This window comes from Ictidomys tridecemlineatus, chromosome X (assembly GCF_052094955.1).
Source record: "Ictidomys tridecemlineatus isolate mIctTri1 chromosome X, mIctTri1.hap1, whole genome shotgun sequence".
NCBI lineage: Eukaryota > Metazoa > Chordata > Mammalia > Rodentia > Sciuridae > Ictidomys > Ictidomys tridecemlineatus.
In genome coordinates, this window is record NC_135493.1 from 44,612,536 (window position 1) to 44,633,877 (window position 21,342).

The following is a 21,342-nucleotide window of genomic DNA, read 5'->3' on the forward strand; positions in this document are numbered from 1 at the left end:
ATTCTATTTATGTGGTGAATTACATTTATTGATTTGTATATGTTTGACCAACTATGCATCTCTTCAATGAAATGAGCCTCATTATTATGTACAATCATTAATATGATTTTTAAGAGAGAGAGAGAATTTTTTAATAGTTATTTTTTAGTTTTTGGTGGACACAACACGTTTATTTTGCTTTTATGTGGTGCTGAGGATCGAACCCAGTGCCCCACGCATGCCAGGCAAGCGCACTACCGCTTGAGCCACATTCCCAGCCCCATTAATATGTTTTTAAATGTAGAATGCTAATATTTTATTAAGAATTTTTATATCTAAGTTCATCAGGGATATTTGTCTGTAGTTTTTTTTCCTTGATATTTCTTAATATGGTTTTGGTATCAAGTGTGTTACACACTTCTTAGAATAAATTTGGGAGTGTCCCTTCCCTTTCTATTGCATGGAATAATTTGAGGGTTATTGGTATTAGTTCTTCTTTACAGATTTGCTAGAACACAGCTGAGAATCCACCTGGTTATGGAGTTTTCTTAATTGGAAGGCTTCTAATTATTGAGTCAATCTCATTTCTTGATATTGGTGTGCTTATGTTTTCTATATCCTCCTGGTTCAGTTTGGGTAAGACATATGTAACTATCAATACCCTCTAGATTTTCCAGTTTATTGGAGTGTAAATTTTCAAAATTGTCCCTAATATTCCTCTTGATTTCACAAATGTTTATGATATCTTCTTTTACATTTCTACATTTATTGATTGGGTTCTGCCTTTTTCTTTTAGATAGTTTGGCTAAGTATTTATCAATCTTGTTTATCTTTTCAAAGAACCAATACTTTCTTTCATTGATCCTTTGTATTTTTTATTCTCAATTTCATTACTTTTGACTATTAATTATATCCTGTCTTCTGTTGGTCTCAGAATTAGTTTGTTCTTGCTTTTCTAGGGCTTTGAGATTTAACATTAGGTTGTTTATTTGAGGTCTTTCTCTTTTTTTTATGTAGACAATCAGTATTATAAACTTTCCTCTTAAAACTGCTTCATAATGTCCTGGAGATTATGTTTTATCTCTATTTTTGTTTCTAATAATTGGTTTGGTTTCCCTCCTGATTTCTACTATGAACCATTTCTCCTTCAAAAGTACAATATTCAAATTCCATGTATTAAAATGATTTCTTTTTATTTTGTAATTGATTTCTAATTTTATTTCATTATTTTCTGACAATATGAAAAATTATCTCTATTTTTTATATGTTAAGTCTAGCTTTGTGTCCTAAAATATGGTATATTTTGGAGAAGATTCCATATGTATCTGAAAAGAAGGTGACCTCTGTTGGAGATGGATGAAATATTATATAAATGACTGATAGGTCTGTTTATTTAATATTATTTTGTAGGTCTGGAGAAACTTTTTTTTTTTTAAATGTGGATTAGCTATCTATTGGTGAAAGAAGTCTGTTGAAACAACCCAGTAGTATTGTATTTGGGGATAACTGAGTCATCATATATTGAGTAGGGTTTGCTTTATGTTAGTAAGTGTGCTAATATTTGAGGCAGAAATATTCACAATCATTATTCTTGCTGAATAGTTCCTTCACCAGTATACTATGGTAAAGACTTTTTATAATGTATATAAAAGAATGATGACAATGAATAGAATGTTCTAAGCAGGATCAAGGTTGAAATTTAAAAATGGTAAAATGATAAACTTTGTTTATCTTGTACATACAAGCTATCATTAATGTTTTATTTATTAAAATAATGAATTATCTGTCTTTTATTATTAATTTTTATTCTAAGACAGATTTGTGAGTTATGAGAATAGCTATCCTTGTTTGTCTTTGTACTATGTTTGCATTATATATCTTTTATAATCCTTTCATCTTTAGTCTATGGCTCTCTTTGCCTGTAAGGTGAGTCTTCTGTAAACAATACATGGGTACATCTTGTTTTCTAGTTCATTCTGCCAGTCTATATCTTGTAATTTAAGATTTGAGACCATTTTCATTCAGTGTTATTATAAAGAGATGATTACCATATTATGCTATTTTAATTTACTTCTAATATCTAATTCTTTTATTTGGCTATACTTGTAATATTCATCCATTTGCTGGCTCTAACATTTGTTTTTCATTATATCTACATGTAATATTTAATTGAATATTCTGAATAGTACTTAATTTGTAGTCAAAATTCTTTTAGTTTCTGCCTATATTAGAGGGTTTTTTCTAATTTTCAATTCTGAAGGATAGCTTTGCTTGATATAGAAATCCTGGTTGGCAAGCATTACCTCTCAGGACTTGGTATATACTGTTCTAATCCCTCCTGGCTTTTAGAGACTGAACTGAATATGAGGAGTATTTTGTATTTACCTCTAAATATGACCTGCCATTTTTCTCTTGTGGATTTAAAATTTTGTCCTTTTTCTGTGTAATAGGTATTTTAATGTGTCATGAAGAGAATAATTTCTGATCTTATTTATTTGGGATTCTAAAGGGTTCACATATTTGGACTTCCCTCTCATTCCCAAGCTTTGAAAATTATTTTGATATTATTTCACTGAAAGTATGATAAATTCCCTTAGTTTGTATCTCAGTATCTTTTTCTAAGCTAATATTCTAAGATTTGGTTTCTTAATACTATCTCATTTTTCTTGAACACTCTGGCCCTAGTCACTTATCATCTTTTCTTTTTTGTTTACTGGGTTTCAAGATTATATTCTTCATTTGATGCCTGAAAATCTGTGTTATACATAGTCTAATCTCTTGGTTATACTTTCAAATAAAATTTTTAATTTGATTTATTGAATATTTCATTTTCAGTATTTCCACTTAGTTCTTCTCCATAACCTCCATCTGTTTATTGCAGTGTTTTTTTCACTTTCTGTATTTTCTTAGTTCATTCTTTAGATTATTTTTAGTTCATTGATCATTTTAATTATCAACTCAATTTCGTAAAATGGTAGCCTATAATCCCTAGTCTCTATTACCACAGTTTGTTATGGAAAGTAGAGAGCATTATTTTGAGACCCTTTGAGTTCCTACTATGTGGAGACACTGTAAATGTCTCTATGGGATGTGCAGATTGCTAGAAGAATACTTAAATTTCTAACTTTTGAGTACCCAATCCTTGATTGTCATTTTCAAACATTATTACTAAACCTTACAACCGTACTGCAAGAGAGGTTTCATTACTTCTAATTTGCACATATTAATATTAGTTAGCCAACCCAAGGACAAACATGGAGAAAGTCTAGAAATTGAATTCTGACTCAAATTCTGTGTGTGTCTTTTTATACTACCACTATTCTAAAAGTAAGAACAATAGCAAAACACCCTCTTTCTTATATGCCTTAGAATCTATTGAAAAATAAAACGTGGGGTAAAGAAAGAAATATAACAAAGAACATTAAAGTGTAACATATATTTATATAAATCAATATTATATTGAAAAAATATGTCAATTACCATTCTTTCATAAAACTATAAAAATATTGTCTATAATTAGAGCTCTTATTGTGTGTTATTTCAGTTATTTTTTAAAGATATATATTTTGGAGCTTTCACCTTTTGATGTCTATTAAATATAGTACTTCCTCTGTTTTTAATTTCCTCTCTGACTCATGCAATAAACTCAGAATTAATTGCTAAATATAGATACCACACAAATGACTAGGGTTAATAATAACTTTTAGAATGTATCTGAAAGAATAATCAGAAAAGTTCTAAGTGTGAACAAGGTTGAAATTTTACAATGGTCCAATGATAAACTTTGTACATACAAACTATTTAGTAATGATTTATTCATTAAAAACAATGAATTCTGAGAGAGAATACCACAGATGACAAAGGAAATGTTATTATAGTCACTTTTAGTTCATTTTAAAAATAAATAAAGGAAATCATTAATTCATATATATTTGCAACTGCAGGAAATATTGTGTTCCCATTAGTATTACAAAGTTTAATGGGATTTGTTCATTCTTGCTAAGATTATAATTAACAATTGAGCTTCAAAATGACCTGAGAAACAGTATTTGTAACATTCTCAGCAAAAGGATGATCTCCACAGAAAAAATACAAAAAAAGCCAAAATATAATTTATGATTTTTTTCCATGAAATGTGGAGCTATCATAATAAACTAGCTAGAGAATTTACATCTTAATTAGTTGGCACATTAGTAGGTATAGGCAAATGGGATAGGGAATTCTCCCGAATTCAAGATACCAAACTACTGGTTCATAAACATTCATGATGGCAATAGAGAAGTGAGAGATAAACTTATTTAACAGTTAATATAATTCCTGGAAATATTAACCTGGCATAAGACAAATGTCTGCAACTTTTAGTGTAAACCTTCTGTATACAGATAATTAATGTAGCTTTGTACAGTTTCCTGCCTAATTACTTCAACATGAATATCACCATGATATCAATAATTAATGCAGCCTAGTTTTTGTGTCCTAATCTAAATTGGCTAGCTTGTAAAGTCCACTAATGGAAAGAGTTAGAAGTAAAGAAGTTAACATATACAAATGTATTCATGTATATGTATGTATGTATGTATGTATATGTATGCATATATGTACATATACAATATATGGAGAAAGATTTTAGAAAATTGGAATAAGGAAATATAAAAATATGAAAACATTCAGAGAAAACTAGTTGAAAGCAACAGGAGTGAAACTATATGTGTTTGTAGATATTCAAGTTTGAACAGTGTCATCTGAATATGTTTGGTGCAGAAATGATAATCTAATAAAAAACGTAACCCAACAAATTATTCATATTTAACAAAATATCTAATATGTTCTATGATCAAATTTTGACTTGATGTTACCCCATACCATAGCCTTATAACTGCCATAGAATAAACTTCAGATATTAATTTTATTTCCATAATAACTGATGTATTTTTTTCTCCACAAATCTCTCAGTAAAGGGACAATTAGAAAATGTAATTTTCATATCTCTGTTCTTGGCTTTGTGCGATTGGTATGAAAATTCCTAAGCTTTCCACATAGTATATTAGGAACACTATTGGTTTGAATAATAATTTTAGCATTTTCCATCATAGTACTGAAAGAAGGCTCTATATTGTGCAAAATCTTCTTTTACTGTATCAGCAGCAATTATGAGTGAATCAAGAATTGTCTGCAGAAATTACAATTTATTATTACTTACAATGATAGTAGTGATAATTTCCCATGGCCATAAACATATTTTAGTAATAGAGTAAAAATGAAATTTTATTAAAATCTAAAGTAATACCTCAGATTTCTATATTCTTAACCATGATTTGTGATACTACCATGAAACATTGTGTGTATCAGTTCCTTGTTCTTTAGTCATTTGTCTTTTAAAACACACACGCACACACCTTACAACCTGAACAATGGAGCAGAAATCAACATACCCAATGCTCATACATAACTAAAACTGTAAAAGACGTGCAAATGTTGAATAACAGAACCCAAGGTATGTTTTATAAAATATAATATTTCATACATGTATTAGTACTACCAATAGCACAATATTGCCAAATGAGGTGTAAATATATAATATATGTGCCATATGTATTATTTTATTCTGACTTTTCCATTTTGACCCAAAAGTGGTAAGTAAATATTTTACCCTTTGCTTTATCTGTCATGCTGTAGTGCCATCTGGGCTACTTAGTGCAATGTGAGCTGCAATCCCTGATAATTTACTAAAAGTTGTGGATATAAAAATATAATGTGAATTATGTCAACTTAAAATTTTTAATATAAATGATTTTTACCATTGTCAAATATCCCTTTAACAGGTACCACTACAATTGAAAAATATGACCTCAGGACCAACAATTGGCTGCATATTGGCACCATGAGTGGCCGTAGGCTTCAGTTTGGTGTTGCAGTTATTGATAATAAGCTTTATGTTGTGGGAGGAAGAGATGGTCTAAAAACTTTGAATACAGTTGAATGTTTTAATCCTGTTGCCAAAATCTGGATTGTCATGCCTCCCATGTCAACACACAGGCATGGCTTAGGTAAGAATTAATGCTATATAATTCATTAAGAATGTATAGTAAATATTTAAAAAAATGAACCATAGTTGTACATTTTTGGACTTTAGTCAAACTCTAGGTCAAAATGATTCTAAATGCTGAAAAGCTTAAGCAAATAGTAAAAATTCATGAAACTCTTTAAATGTAATAGATTACATATTTGTTAATCCTGCTTCCTTTATACCATTTTTAAAAGAGGATTCCATTTTAACAAAGATAGCAACTTTAGGTAGGTTATATTATTGAGGAACCTAAAATTACAACAGGAAGTTTTTTCCTAAGCTCAATATAGAGAGGAGACCATTTGATGATAAATATTGTTTCTAGTTAGATGAATTATGTATCTCCCCACAAGAATCAAATCTATATTTCTTCAAAACTCTTAGGATGCAGGTCCAAGGTAAAGTTGTTTCAGAGAAACCCTTTGGTTGAAAACAATTTTAACTTATACATTGCCCAGCAGTTTCCAAGAAGTTTAAGATAAATGAAGTAAGGACTTATGGAATAGTGGGAAATATTTATTCTCCTGAATATCTGTCAGGATACATCTTTCTTCATACTAGGTTCCATATGTTTGAGATGTCATAATGATGATTAAAAAACACCACAAGAATTGGATTTTTTAATAATGAACTTTTTATAGCTGAAATATGGCAGATCCAGGACTGGTATCACCCCTACCAATTATCCAGATAAATTGTTTCTGTCACATATGCACTATGTGATTATTAAGATTGGTTATGTCAGTATAGTTCTTACAGATAAGAAATCATGTCCTGTAGAAAAAAATCAGAGCAAGTTTATTTTCAATATAATTAATGTTATTAAAGAGGTAGGAAAGAAGATGAAGATACATCACTGAAAGGTGGATTGAGATGATGAATAAAGTGTAGAAAAACTCAATGATACGATTTCTCAGAACAGATAGGAAGCAGAGAACAAACTACTAACTAAATCTTAAAACTCAATGTCTGGTTAATTATCTCACAGTACTCTTTTATATATATATATTAAATAACAAGAGTTAAAGAGATATGGTACATTCAGTCTAGAATTCCAATTCCAGGTTTTTCTAAGATTGAATATTTTATCTACCTTTTGCATTAAAATAACACATTGACTTTATGCCAGAAAGAAAACAGTTTCCCATTTTTTTATTGCATACCTAGAAATGGTGCATTCTGTGACTTCTTTGACTTCAGTAGCAACAATAAATTTCTATGGTTAAGTAGCTATAACTAAAAGTTTTCTAGGGTAAGAAGACTATATTTAGCCTGGGATCAAATTGAGTAAATTATTTGCATGAAGGCAAAACCATTTGAGAATATAGCAATTTTTGAGTATTAGGTTGCTTGTGAAATGAAACAGTGCATATTGTGAATGACACTTAGTTGAATCCTAATACTATATTTATCTTATAGGTGTAGCCACACTTGAAGGACCAATGTATGCTGTAGGTGGTCATGATGGGTGGAGTTATCTAAATACTGTAGAAAGATGGGATCCTGAGGGACGCCAGTGGAATTATGTGGCCAGTATGTCTACTCCTAGAAGCACAGTTGGTGTTGTTGCATTAAACAATAAGTAAGTCCAGACATACATATTCTTTGTTCCCAAGTCATGTAATACAGAACTTCATAAACATGATCCATCAATAAATAAGCCTTTTAAGTGTTCAGAATATGTTTGTTATCTATCATAAAAGCATTTTGTTATAACTTTCCAGTCATTAAAATTAAAGTATTTGTTTAAAATACATATGTGATAAAATATTCTGTAGACCCTTGCTATTCAGAGTGTGGTCCTAGGACAGGCAACATCAGCATTCCTTGAGGTCCATTCAGTAATGCTGAATCTTTGCGTCAGAATCTATATTAAAACAAGATCCTCAGTAGAGGTATAGGAACATAAATCTGACACTCACTTTTGCAGCAATCAGGTCTATTTTTACTCTTAAGAAGCTAACACTTTTATATTAATATTTACTCTTTTAAAAAATATTTTTATTTGTAGATGGAAACAATCAATACCTTTATTTTATGTGGTGCTGAGAATCAAATCCAGTTCCTCAGATGTGCTAGGCAAGAGCTCTACCAATGGGCTACAACTCCAGCCTTAATATTTACTCTTGATTTATCAAAATTTTATCTGCCTCTATTTGTACAAAAGTATTTTTGTAGTTGCTTTGTTTCTTTGGGTTTTTTTTTTTTTTTTTTGGTTCTACAGTTGCTTTCCTGAGTGTTTAGGGTTTCCAACTATGGAATCCCACCTAGTCTTACTCTTCCTCAATATTTGACTTTGCTTGATCACTTCCCCAAGAGAGCAAGCCAATATACTAAAACTGATAATGTTAAAGGTTTTCAAGTGATTGAATTGTTACCAGATAGTTACAGGCTTTTTGAGATGGAACCTTTGGAGACAAATGATAAGCATATAGAAAGGGTTTGCATGATAATGTGTAATAAGCATTGTAATGCAAAAAAAGTACATGTATAAAGACATGAATTGGCATGAACACACTTTATATACAAAGATATGAAAAATTGTGTTCTGTGTGTATAATAAGAATTATAATGCATTCCACTGTTGTGTATTTTAAAAAATAAAATCAGTTAAATTTTAAAACATAAAATTTGAAAATATTAAAAAAAAGAATTTCAAACAATAGGTTGGATCAGTGGCAAGAAAAAGCCTTGTCTCTCTGTACTAATTATTTATAAAGCCAATACCTCAACATATAAATGATTTCAATGAAATTTCAACACAAATGGATTTTAAAATATTGCACAAAAAGACACAGGAAAGTTTTATATGTTAAAGGAGATCCATATTTACAATGTTTTAGAGCTTAAATTACATCTAAATCTATCTCTGGTATGACCCAAATGATGTCAGGTGATTCAGTAATACGATCTTCTATAGAGAACAGGTTGAAATTATCAACTTTGATTCATTTAATTTTGTTTTGATGAGTTGTTGTTATTTAAAACTCATTATGAAGGGTATTTATAGACATATGGTTCTATAAATGTTTATCATCTTTATTGTTATAAGAATAAATTAGATTAAAAATACTGTTCATCAAAAGAATTGGCATTTTAAAGTTAATGGGAGAAATACTATAGTCTAGTTCTTTTCCAAGCTAGAAAAATCCAGCTTATGCGTTCTATCCTTTTAATTATTTATTAAGTTAATAACTTCTTAGTGATAGATATTTTCATAATAAATAAAATGCTTCATGACAGGGATTCTGATACTGAGCAATTGGACCTAACTAAAATTGCAAGTTTACTAAGGTTGGTCTTTGGAATCATTTTCCCAAAACTTTTGGTATCTCCCTCCCTTTTCTGTTAATTTCCCATGGGTTCTTTTATCTATTTGTTAAAGTTATTTTGATGAAAATGGTGAAGGGGAGAGGATTAGGGTAGGATAGACCTTTACAGTTGCCCCCAGAAACTCTGTTACAAAATATTTAGGGACTTTAGAATATGAAAGCAGAAATGTCAGAAAATTGAATTACTTTATATGAGGTTATTTTGCTTTCATTTCTAGGCATGCACTTTGTTTATACACACACACACACACACACACACACACACACGTACAATTATATTTTTTCTAGGTTATATGCTATTGGTGGACGTGATGGAAGTTCCTGCCTCAAATCAATGGAATATTTTGACCCACATACTAACAAGTGGAGTCTGTGTTCTCCAATGTCCAAAAGACGAGGAGGTGTGGGAGTTGCAACATACAATGGATTCTTATATGTTGTAGGGGGTCATGATGCCCCTGCTTCTAACCATTGCTCCAGGCTTTCTGACTGTGTGGAAAGGTAAATTGTTTCTGTTTATTTTTCTGTGGGATCATTTGGTTATTCATTGTTTCAGAAACAAAACGATTTTTAAACTATAAGAAAGTAATCTTCCAAATAATTGTTAATCTTTTTTTTTTCAGTGGATTAGTCCTTTTTCGGCACTGGGGATTGAACCCAGGGGCACTTAACTACTAAACCACATCCCCAGCCCTTTTTAAATATTTTATTTAGAGACAGGGTCTCACTGTGTTGCTTAGGGTCTTGCTAAATTGCTGAGGCTAGCTTTAAACTAACCATCCTTCTGACTCAGTGTCCCGAGACACTTGGATTACAGGCATGTGCCACTCTGGCTGGCTTCTACTTGCTCTTACACTCAAAATATTTTGGAAAAAATCCTCCTTATACATTTTGTAGTCAGCATAAAACCTTAAAAGTATGATATCTTACTGTGTGATAATCACACAAAATAGAGACAAAAGTGATGAAAGAATAAGGAAATTTTATCCTAAGCTACGTTAGTCAATTCATTTACCAGAATCAAATGAAATTAAGTTTATAATTTCTAAAATCAGATCAATCATCAAAAGTATAAAGACTTTACTTCCTCAAAATATACAGGGAAAACTCCAATAGAATAGTTTTAGGAATGTTAACTCTATTGTTAATAGTTTTAGGAATGTTAACTCTATTGCAATAAGTATTTCCTTTCCCATAGGTAAGTTCTTTGAATGGGAGACATTCAGTGTGGTATATTGCTGAAAATAACCTGTACTTTGTAGTTCTATCAAAGTAGGTGGGAATTTCTGTCTAGAAAAAGGCCAAGGAGGTAAAATTTGGAGAAAGCTTTGTAAATGAGAGCATAAAGTTTGGGTTGAAATATAATTTGAGAAGGCAATTTGTTAATAGCAGATTGTCATATGACCTAAAATAACAAAGTAGACATTTTGGGACTTGATCTTGTAGACAAAGGAATATTTAAATGTGAGGGAATTGAAATATCATAAAGAAAGCAGTTTGGATGAAATTTATCCAACTATAGTAATAGTTGAATCATAAACTGTAGTAAGAAAAGACTTAAGGAAGAAAACTAATATTTTACTTGTGGGAAGCATTAATATTGAATCATAATAAGTAATTATATCTAATAGTTTCTTACTTACATATTATTAATAGTTTTTTACTTACATATTATTTATTAAACAACAGCCATCCCAATGGTTGTGAAGCATCGTCTCATTGTGGTTGTAATTTCTATTTTCCTAAGGATTATTGGTTTTGAGCATCTTATTGGATGCTATTAGACTTTGGAGTATCTTTTTTAGAGTAATGTCTGTTGAAGTGCTTTGCAATTTTAAAAATAAGGATGTTTATTTTTGTTATTCAGGTAAAAGGATTCTTTACATATTATGGAAATTAATTGCCTGTCTTATATGTGATTTTCAAATAATTTCTCCATTGTATTTCCTTTTCACCATATTGATAATGTTTGTGATGCAAAACATTTTAAATTTTGATGGAATCCTATTTATCTATTTGTATTCTTTTAAACTATATTTTTGGTGCCATATCTAAGAATTGCTTGCCAAATACAATGTCAGTAAGCTTTTCATCTATGTTTTCCTCTTAGAATTTTATAGTTTTGGCTCTTTGATCCATTTGAGCTAATTTTCATGTGCAGAATAGAGATCCAACTTTATTTTTGCATTCTGATATCCTGTTTTCCCATCAGAATTTCCTGAAAAATCTCCCCTGCCTCATTAGATGGTATTGGCTCTATTTCCCAAAATTATTTAACTATGAATGTGGGGATTGTTTTCTGAGATCTCCATTCTCTTCCACTGGTCTTTTATGTATTTATAGCAACACCACACTGACTGCATTAGTGTAACTTTACAGAGAATTTTGAAATCATAATGTGTGAGATTTCCAACTTTGTTTTTCGATATTATGAATCATCCCTTGTTACCTCATGTGGAGTTATGATGCATTATTATATTTCTGCAAAAAAATGTCATTCATCATTTGTAAGGGATTGTAATTGATCTGTAGATCAAATATTAATATTAACTCCTCCAATCCATAAGCATGAGGTATCTTTTCATTCATTAGTAATTTCTTATTTTCCAGTTTGGATGCCTTTTCTCCTTCTCCTCCCCTTCCCCCTCCCCCTCCACTTCCCCCTCCCCCTCCCCATTCTCCTCCTCCTTCTCCTTCTTCTCCTTCTCCTGCTCTGGCTAGAATTTCCAGAAATGTAGTGAACAGAACTGTTGAAAATGAGCACCTTTTCTTGTTCCTGACCATATAAGAAATTCATTTTATAATTAAATACAATATTAGCTCTGGGTTTTATATATAGTCTTTATTATATTGTGGTGTATTTCTTCTGGTTTTATTAGTATGTTATCATGAAAATATGATTAATTTTGACCCATACATTTTTCTACATCAATTGAGATGATCATGTATATATTTTTCTTCATTTTGTTATACTGGGAGTATTTTGTATAATAAAACATCCTGAAGTCCAGAAATAAATTTCACTTGTTTACAGTTATTCAATAGGTTGTATAATTTGGTTTCCTAGTATCATGTTGAAAATTTTACATCAATATTTATTAGAGATATTGTTCTGTAGTTTTCTTTCCTTGTAGGGTATTTTTGATTTTATAAAACTTATGAAGAACTGATAGAGTTTAGAATTATTACTTTTTATTCAGTTTTGGGGGCATTTGAGGATTAATGTTAATTTCCTTTAAATTTTAAGAAAGCAATATAATCCTAGAGATTTCTTTGTTGAAAAATTTTTGATTATTGGCTGAGTCTCATTTTGTTGTTAATCTATTTATATTTTCTACTTCTTCATGATGCAATTTCAGTGGGTTGTATTTTTCTAGGAATTTTCCCATTTCATCTAATTTATCCAAATTATTGGAGTAAAAACATTCATACTAATTTCATTTATTAATGTATTTTTGTATTTATCAATGGACCTTTATTTTATTTATTTATATGTGGTGCTGAGAATAGAACCCAGTTCCTCACACATGCTAAGCAAGCACTCTATTACTGAGCCATAACCCCAGCCCCTCCTAGTAATTTTTTATTATTTCTTTTTTCTGAAAAATTAGTATTTATGTCACTTATTTCACTGATTCTAGTGAATATTTTCTCTATTTGCTTATTATAAAAGAATTAAAATTTATAAACATTTTTATCATTTCAATGAACCAACACTTGCCAAGCATGGATCTGTAATCTCACTTACTCAGGAGGCAGAGGCAGGAGGATTTCAAAGATGAGGCTAGCTTTAGCAACTTAGTGAGACCCTGACTCAAAATAAAAAGGACTGCGGATGGAGACCAGTGATAACACACTCCTAAGTTGGATCCTTAGTGCCAAAAAGGAAAAATAATAATAAAAAAAACAACTTTTGGTTTCATTCATTATTAATATTCTTTAGTTTTTCTGTTGACTATATTATTTATTTCTGCTCTATATTATTTCCTTACTTCTGTGCTTTGGATTTAGTTTGCTTACTTTTTTCTAGTTTTTAAATGTAAAGTTTGTTGATTTGCAAACTTTGGTTTAAATACAGCATTTTTAGTTATAAATTTTCCACATAGCACTGTTTTCATTGCATCACATAGGATTTGTATATCATGTTTTCCTTTTCATTTCTATTAAAGTATTTTATAGTTCTTCTTGTGATTACTTTGTTTTATGGCACTGGGGATTGAATCCAGTGGTTCTTTATCACTGAGTAACATCTCCAGTACTTTTTATTGTTTATTTTGAGACATGTTTGTTTACAGCCATGCTAAATTGGTGAAGCTGAGCTGGCTTTGAACTTGTGATCTTCCTTGCCTCAATCTCCCAAACCACAGGTATTACAGGTGTGCACCACCACACCTAGCTCTTTGTGACTTTTGGTTTGACTCATTTGTTCCACAGGTTCATGGATTTTTCAGTTTTATTTTTTAATTTGCAGTTTATTTTCTTTGTGACCAGAAAAGAATATCTTGGAAATTTTTAATGTTTCAACTTATTAATATCTACTTTGTCTCCTAAAACATACTCTATTCTTTATGATATTCCATAGTCACTTACATGTTCTGCTATTGTTGGCTGGATTGTGGTACATAGATGATAGATAGATAGATTTCCTACTGAATTACTGACATCAATTTTAATAATATATTGACAAGACAAAAATTACAAAAATGTCACATTGGATTTTCTTTATATTTAAGAATGAGGCTTATGTCTGTGTTCATTGTTTATATCCATCAGCAACAACACTGGAATTATTATAGTTTCAAGTGGAAAAGACCTTTAAGATCTAGTTTATCCCTATCACTTTACAGATGTAGAAGCTGAGGCTTCTCTTGTTAAATAAAAAACAGTAGCAGAAGGATTTTTCTTATATGTGGAGTTTGTAAATGTATGAAACTAATCATATTTGACTTTCCATTTTGGTGTAAAATCAAATTTGTTATGTTACATTAGGACATTTGGCAGAATTCAAGTCAATAATTTCTTCTTTTATTCATAAAGAATTTCATGATAAAATTATCCAATTTTAGGAATTGTGTGTATGCATTGTGTGTGTGTGGCTAGAAGGAATCATGGTCTCCTTTTAGAAAGACTCAAAATATGTAGTAGATACAGTTGTTAAAAGAATATTGAAATAAATTAAAAGAAGTGTAGAAATTTTAAATTACCTAGATAATTTATGGATTCCTTTTGTAAACCTCAAAAAGTTAAATGCATCTACAATTCATAATTTCTGCCTGTCAGAAAATTTACATATACATATTTATAATATATGTATATATGAAAAATACATATACAAACTTGTCATAAAATATATATCTCTAGTTTTTTTATTTTAGCTGTACTGAGGAATTGAATTATATTTTTATGTAAAATATGATTCTGTAACTAAGAACCATGTGTCTTCAAATTTTTAAAGTATTTTTTAGTTGTAGATGGATACAATACCTATATTTATTTATTTATTTTTATGTGGTGCTGAGAATCTAAATCCAGTGCCTCACATGTGCTAGGCAAGCACTCTATCACTGAGGTACAACTCTAGCCCTCTATAGTCTTTTTATGAGTTACTTGATTGTAGACAACACTAAAACATCTATAATATAAACATAATATTAATATAATATTAGGGAAAACATTGATCCAAAGTACAAATGAATCCATGGAAAATTATTGTTATTTTAAAATTTTATTTGTGCTTAAAAAGTATGGTGAAATGTGTTTTAAGCAATATCCAGATAATAATAACATGAGGAAGATTTGGGTTATTATTTATAAACATGCAGAAAACTCTTGGGTTATTGGATGCAAATCTGTAAGGAATTCCTTTAGTGACTTCTGGTTCACCATTCCTACATGTTTTTACATTGAATGTTACTGAATGCAGCCTCAGTTAATAATAGCTGGTGTTTTGAAGATCCACATAGCTAGAGCAAATAACTATAGATATTCTGGTTGTGGGTCATCTTATATCAGAAATCAAGTTGATATACTACATAACAATAAATTTTAATGGGTATTGAAGTTGCTTAGTTACTTACTGTTTTCAAATAGTATCAAGTATATTCTTGGATATGAGGTCAACTTCAGATAGAAACTGATATCAGATGATTTAAAATATAATTAAAGGTGCAGGGCATGGTAGTGCACATCCCAGTGACTCCAGAGACTAGGCAGGGGGATTGTAAGTTCAAAGCCAGACTCAGTAAATTAGTGAGGCCCTAAACAACTTAGTGAAACCCTGTCTCAAAACATAAAAAATAAAATAAAAAAATAAAAATAGCTGTGGATGTAGCTCAGCAATCCTCTCAGAATGGCAATTGTTAAGAATACAAGTAACAATAAATATTGGTGAGCATGTGGGGGAAAAAGGTTCACTCATATATTGCTGGTGGGACTGCAAATTGGTGCAACCAATCTGGAAAGCAGTATAGAGATTCCTTAGAAAACTTGGAATGGAACACCATTTGACCCAGTTATTCAACTCCTCCGTCTATACCCAAAGGACTTAAAAATAGCATACTACAGTGATTCAGCCACATCAATGTTTATAGCAGCTCAACTCACAATAACCAAACAATGGAAACATCAAACATCAATGGATGAATGGATGAAGAAAATGTGGTATTTGTCCACAATGTAGTATTGCTCAGCCATAAAGAAGAATGAAATTATGGTATTTGCCAGTGAAAGGATGGAACTGGAAACTATCATGCTAAGTGAAATATATCTAATTTTAAACAAAGGCCAAATGTTCTCTAATTTGTGGATACTAACCCCAAACAGGGGAGGTTGGGGAGAAGGATAACAGTAAAACATTGGATTAAACAAAAGAAAATGTAGATAAAGGTGGGGGAGGGGATTAGGAAACACTAAATTAATAGGTAATAACTTTCCTAGACTTGTATTTGAATACATGACCCGGGTAACTCCACATCATGTGCAACCGCAAGAGTCTGATCCTAAATAGAATAAATTATACACTGTTTATGTACAATCTGTCAAAATGCATTCTATTGTCATGCATAACTAAAAATAACAAATAAAAATTAAAACAAACATAAAAATATAAATAAAAAGGGCATGGTATATAGCTCTCTCTCTCTCTCTCTCTCTCTCTCTCTCTCTCTCTATATATATATATATATATATATATATATGATATTAAAAGAGGAGACAATATGAATATATAAATACATTAGTAGATGATAAATGAAAGTTAAGTTTATAAAATAAACCATAAATAAATCTTTCATTGGGCCTTTATAACTAGGTCAACATAAAATTAGAGAATTCCCAAGTATAGTTTTGTGAATTTTCTTAATTTTTATCCCTTTTAAGTCTCAGTATTATGTGTGTTTTAAACAGGCTTTAAAGTTTAAGAAACAGTTCCTAGAAAGTATTTTAATTAATATTACTTACTGAATTCTTGTTTGCATACTGAAAATGTTTTGATATAGCAGTTAGACTAAAATAGAAGCAAACAAACAAGCAAAAAAGCTCCTAGACTCCTGTATAGTTGAATAAGTACCCTCAGAAGAAAAAAAAAACAGGATAAAATTATACTCATTCTAAGTGTAAATAATATTAAAAGCAAGGTACTACATTTTATTCAGCACAAATAAAATTTTTAAAAAACAACAATTGTCTTTAGGTTTACTTTCAAATGTGAGCTTTCATGTAATTAGGATTAGGCTTCCCAAGAATAATTTTCATGAACAAAGAATATGAAATTAAATACCTCCCCAACCAAAACACTAAATGAGAGAGTGGACAATTTTTATATGTGCTATGATTCCAATATGTGAATTTTCTTCAAAGATAATCTGAGTATAAAGAAATTCATGGTATTTAGGAAACACTTCTTTGATATGCTTTGAGAGACCTCTGGTGGCTGATGAGAATTCTGTTATATATGTATCCTTAACACTATTAGCCAACTAACACTTGATATTTATAATGTGTTTTTAATTTTGTGTATCTTTAACACTATTAGCCAACTAACACTTGATATTTATAATGTGTTTTTAATTTAGTGTTTTAGATAAATGTGTATTTTATTAATGCCCATTATTTTATATTTTAACAATATTGCATTTTCTCTCTGAATTGTCTTCCTAAATCTCTTTAAGATATGATCCAAAACATGATTCATGGTCAACAGTGGCACCTCTGAGTGTTCCTCGAGATGCTGTTGCTGTCTGTCCCCTTGGAGACAAACTGTATGTGGTTGGAGGATATGATGGACACACTTATTTGAACACTGTTGAGTCATATGATGCTCAGAAAAATGAATGGACAGAGGTACTCTCATAAAATATTCAAATTAGTATGTTTCAATTTTAGTAAATTATTTTAAAATTTGTTTTTGGAATTAATTTCATTCTTTTCCTTTCTAGGACCTAACCTGGCCTTTTGTTGAGATTGATAGTATGTGTTTTATCTATGTCTTAGAGAACTTATAGTTGATTTAGAGAATTGTTAGTTGCTTTAGCAGGTCATTACTAGGATACAGCAGCACTTATATGAAAGAGAAAAGGCTTGACTCAACAGGAGCATTACTCTCACAGATAGGAAGTGAATCAGCTGGGCACAGTGGTACATGCCTGTAATCCCAGTGGCTCTGGAGGCTGAGACAAGAGGATCACAAGTTCAAAGACAGCATCAGCAATTTAGCAAGGCCCTAAGCAACTTCGACTCTGTCTCTAAATAAGATATGAAAAAGGACTAGGGATGTGGCTCAGTGGCTAAGCATCCCTGGCTTCAGTCCCTGGTACTGGGGGAAAAAATAAAATAAGGCAGTGAATCAGATTGAATAATTCAAGAGCTTCACTCTGGTTAACCTTTTATGTTTGTATTTTAAGTTGAGAAACAATGATCAATATCTTATTCCACAATGCCTGCCCTAATAAGACAGTTGGTGACTAGAAGAAAAGCCTTCAATCTTCTCCTCATAGAGACTGTGTAAATGGCAATACTCCTAACTTCAGTCATTCAAGGAATTTAGTACACAGCAAGAGACCAGAATTAAACTCCTCAAAAGAGCTAAGGATCTAATAGAACAAATTCCAAGGATGCAAAAAAGAAAACTGAAAGTACATCTTGGAGATTGTAAAGAAAAATGTGACTCTTTTGACCATTTTGCCAGTGACTAGCCCTAAATTGATCCCAAAATATATATATATATATATATATATATATATATATATATTTATTCTGCTAAGTAAATTGTGGGTTGATAAAAATTATATAGGATTAACTCTTTACCATCAATGCAAACTGGCAAATCTCCTATTTAGAACTCAACTTTACCTTGCATGAAACTGACTTCATGCCACATTGCATTTTGTTGTGCTTTAAATAAATATTTATTAATATAATGACAACTGATAATGGGTTTTCTTCTCCTTCCTCCAAAAATTTGAAGAGTCTCACACCCTACCATGTAGGTAACTTCTTATTTTAGCAAAGCTTGGTACCAATCAGAGATGGAAAATAAGTAGCAAATAAGGTTTTAGCTCAAATACAATAATCAAAATGTTTGACTAAACTTATGGAATTGAATTTCCTGAAGATAATAGACCAGTAGCTAAGAGAACCCCATTCTGTTTCTGGTTGTCACTGTTATATTGTGTGACAATGAAAATAGGGAAATAAATACCAGGGAGTAGATTTACAAGTATATAGGATAAATTATTTTCATTAATAATTTTATTAACCCTTCAAAAACATTGAAGTGTTAGTGTTATTCTCAGCAAGTTTTCAAGTATGAAAATTATCAGAGAGGTGAAACTTACCCAAGATCACTTAATCCACAAACTCAGGTTTATGCCATCTAAAATCTATTTTTTTTCCCTACACTACACTGTTGTCTGGTCTATAGTTTCTCTTATCTTTCTGTATGGTGAAAGTTGGATCAAAATAATCGCTTTTCTCAGTCCCAACATTCTATGTCATGCTAAAGACAGAATTCAAACCTTATTTCTTTTCATGTTTTTGTTTTAGGAGGTGCCTGTTAATATTGGAAGAGCTGGTGCATGTGTTGTGGTGGTGAAGCTACCCTAAAGCTATCTTTATCAAATAGAATGAAACTGGATAACTGCAAGAAGCATAGTAGAAAAAAGGGAGAAAGAAGTAATATGTTCTTTTCTAAAATTAATAAGCAAACTCGAAATTTGTTTTGTCATTCTAATATATACTTAGAATTGCTCTCATTTTTGAAGCCGACATAAGTTTTAAATATGAATTGTAGACAAATATTAAGTGCATATTTTGTCATAGTTAATAATATAGAGAAATCCAATAGGCTAGGTTTAACCTCATTAGTATAAAATGGTAAAATACTTAATGAAAATTGTTAGTGATCAAAGTGTGAAGATAATATAAGCATTAAGAATTTTCAAATTAAGAGTCTGACAAATGAAAAACACTTTATTTTTTAAAAAGGTACTCTATTATCCAAAATATAACAATATAAAATAATGCCTGAAGCTTAAAATATAGAATATGATTTTCATCAAGACACTATAGTCTTATTCAAACCGCACCGAAATAATGATATTATATCTTACATTTCTCAAGATGAAAATATTTCCTGTGTCAAGTCTAAAAAATGGTGCACTGTTATAATTTGTTATGCTGATCACAGTATGTCAAAATTTTCACAAGCTTCATTACTCTTTTCAGTAACTATTTACCAGAAAATGCATTCAGATTTGATAGTTCTTACCATACCGTTACATTAATTTAGTTACCAGTAAAATATTATTGTGGTGTTACATATATAATCTACATCGTAAAACAGTGAATGTTTATCATATTGATACCAACTGTGACATTAGCTTCAGTATATCAGGTCCTCCCTTACAAGAAAAGTATTATTGTCATCAAACATTTATGTAAACTCAGTATATACATACCATTAAGTTAAATGGGTTTCAAAACCAACAATTTTAAGTGCATTAAAATTGAGAAAATGTTATTCAATATTCACACATGGAAACATCAAATGTTTTATATGCATAGTCCATGGTCCATTTTGTAGCTATCTTTTATGCACCAACACATGCTTTTCTGTTAACATTATATTTATCCAACTGAAAAAAGGATAATTGTAGTAAAACACTTTTCAAATTAATATAGAGTAACAAAAATAGCTATTTGAATAGTATTTTAGATTTAAATTTTTATTTCCAATTAGTCCATTTAAATATAAAGCTATTAAGGGAAATTTTAGAAAAACTCTTTATGAAACCAACTTTTCAGGTAAATGTTCAATTTTAGAATTTCCGCAATATGTTCTTTTAAAATGGCTTTGTATTGTAGATTATGAAAGCAGCAAATAAAAATCCAGAGAAATACTTATAAAATGTACTACTACCTATTAAATTTTTAAAAACAACAACATAAGTTGTACAAAAGTATTTGTACTTTGACAAGTTGAATTTAAATAAAACAAATTTCCTCTGGTTATAGAGTGTGCCTTTAGAATATGTCAATGTGTCCTAAATATTCCTTTGATGTTATATTGCCACAGTAGCTGAAATATTTAAATACAAAAATAAAATCCCCTTCCTTTGCTTCTCACACTTACCATGGTCTCTAATCTAAATACAGGATTGTAGACTTTTCCAGTTCTGGAGGGGAAGATGGAGACATAAAGAAGCCTTAAAGCACATATGCAGCCCGTTGGATCTTCTGAATTAACATTTTACCCAAACCAATACTAGAGTAAAGTTAAACATTTATACATAGCACACTAGTTGGCCTATCAAGTTAAATGAGTTCAGTAAGTAAGGGACAGAACAAAAGACCTATTACAGCCTGGTTGTAATAGGTCCAGAAACAGTTATGTGGCACCAATATGCATACTGTGCCATGCCTGGTTAAGCAAACTGAGATTGAATATCATCTTCTTGATGGTCGAGA

General features: G+C 30.5%; 1 protein-coding gene across 2 annotated transcripts in view; it reads left to right on the forward strand.

The window, feature by feature from the left end:
• Klhl4 (kelch like family member 4) overlaps window positions 1-20,886 on the forward strand; it is a 99,042-nt gene extending 78,156 nt beyond the window's left edge. Inside the window, exons 7-11 of one of the 2 annotated variants that reach the window (XM_005323413.5) lie at window positions 5,802-6,026; window positions 7,466-7,628; window positions 9,667-9,879; window positions 17,547-17,718; window positions 19,420-20,886. In XM_005323413.5, the coding sequence (XP_005323470.1) occupies window positions 5,802-6,026; window positions 7,466-7,628; window positions 9,667-9,879; window positions 17,547-17,718; window positions 19,420-19,479 (833 nt within the window). In that variant the 3' untranslated portion in view covers window positions 19,480-20,886. The remainder of the gene's footprint in view (window positions 1-5,801; window positions 6,027-7,465; window positions 7,629-9,666; window positions 9,880-17,546; window positions 17,719-19,419) is intronic. The other variant, XM_040283719.2, reaches the window with a different exon arrangement.
• Window positions 20,887-21,342: the final 456 nt, after the last annotated feature.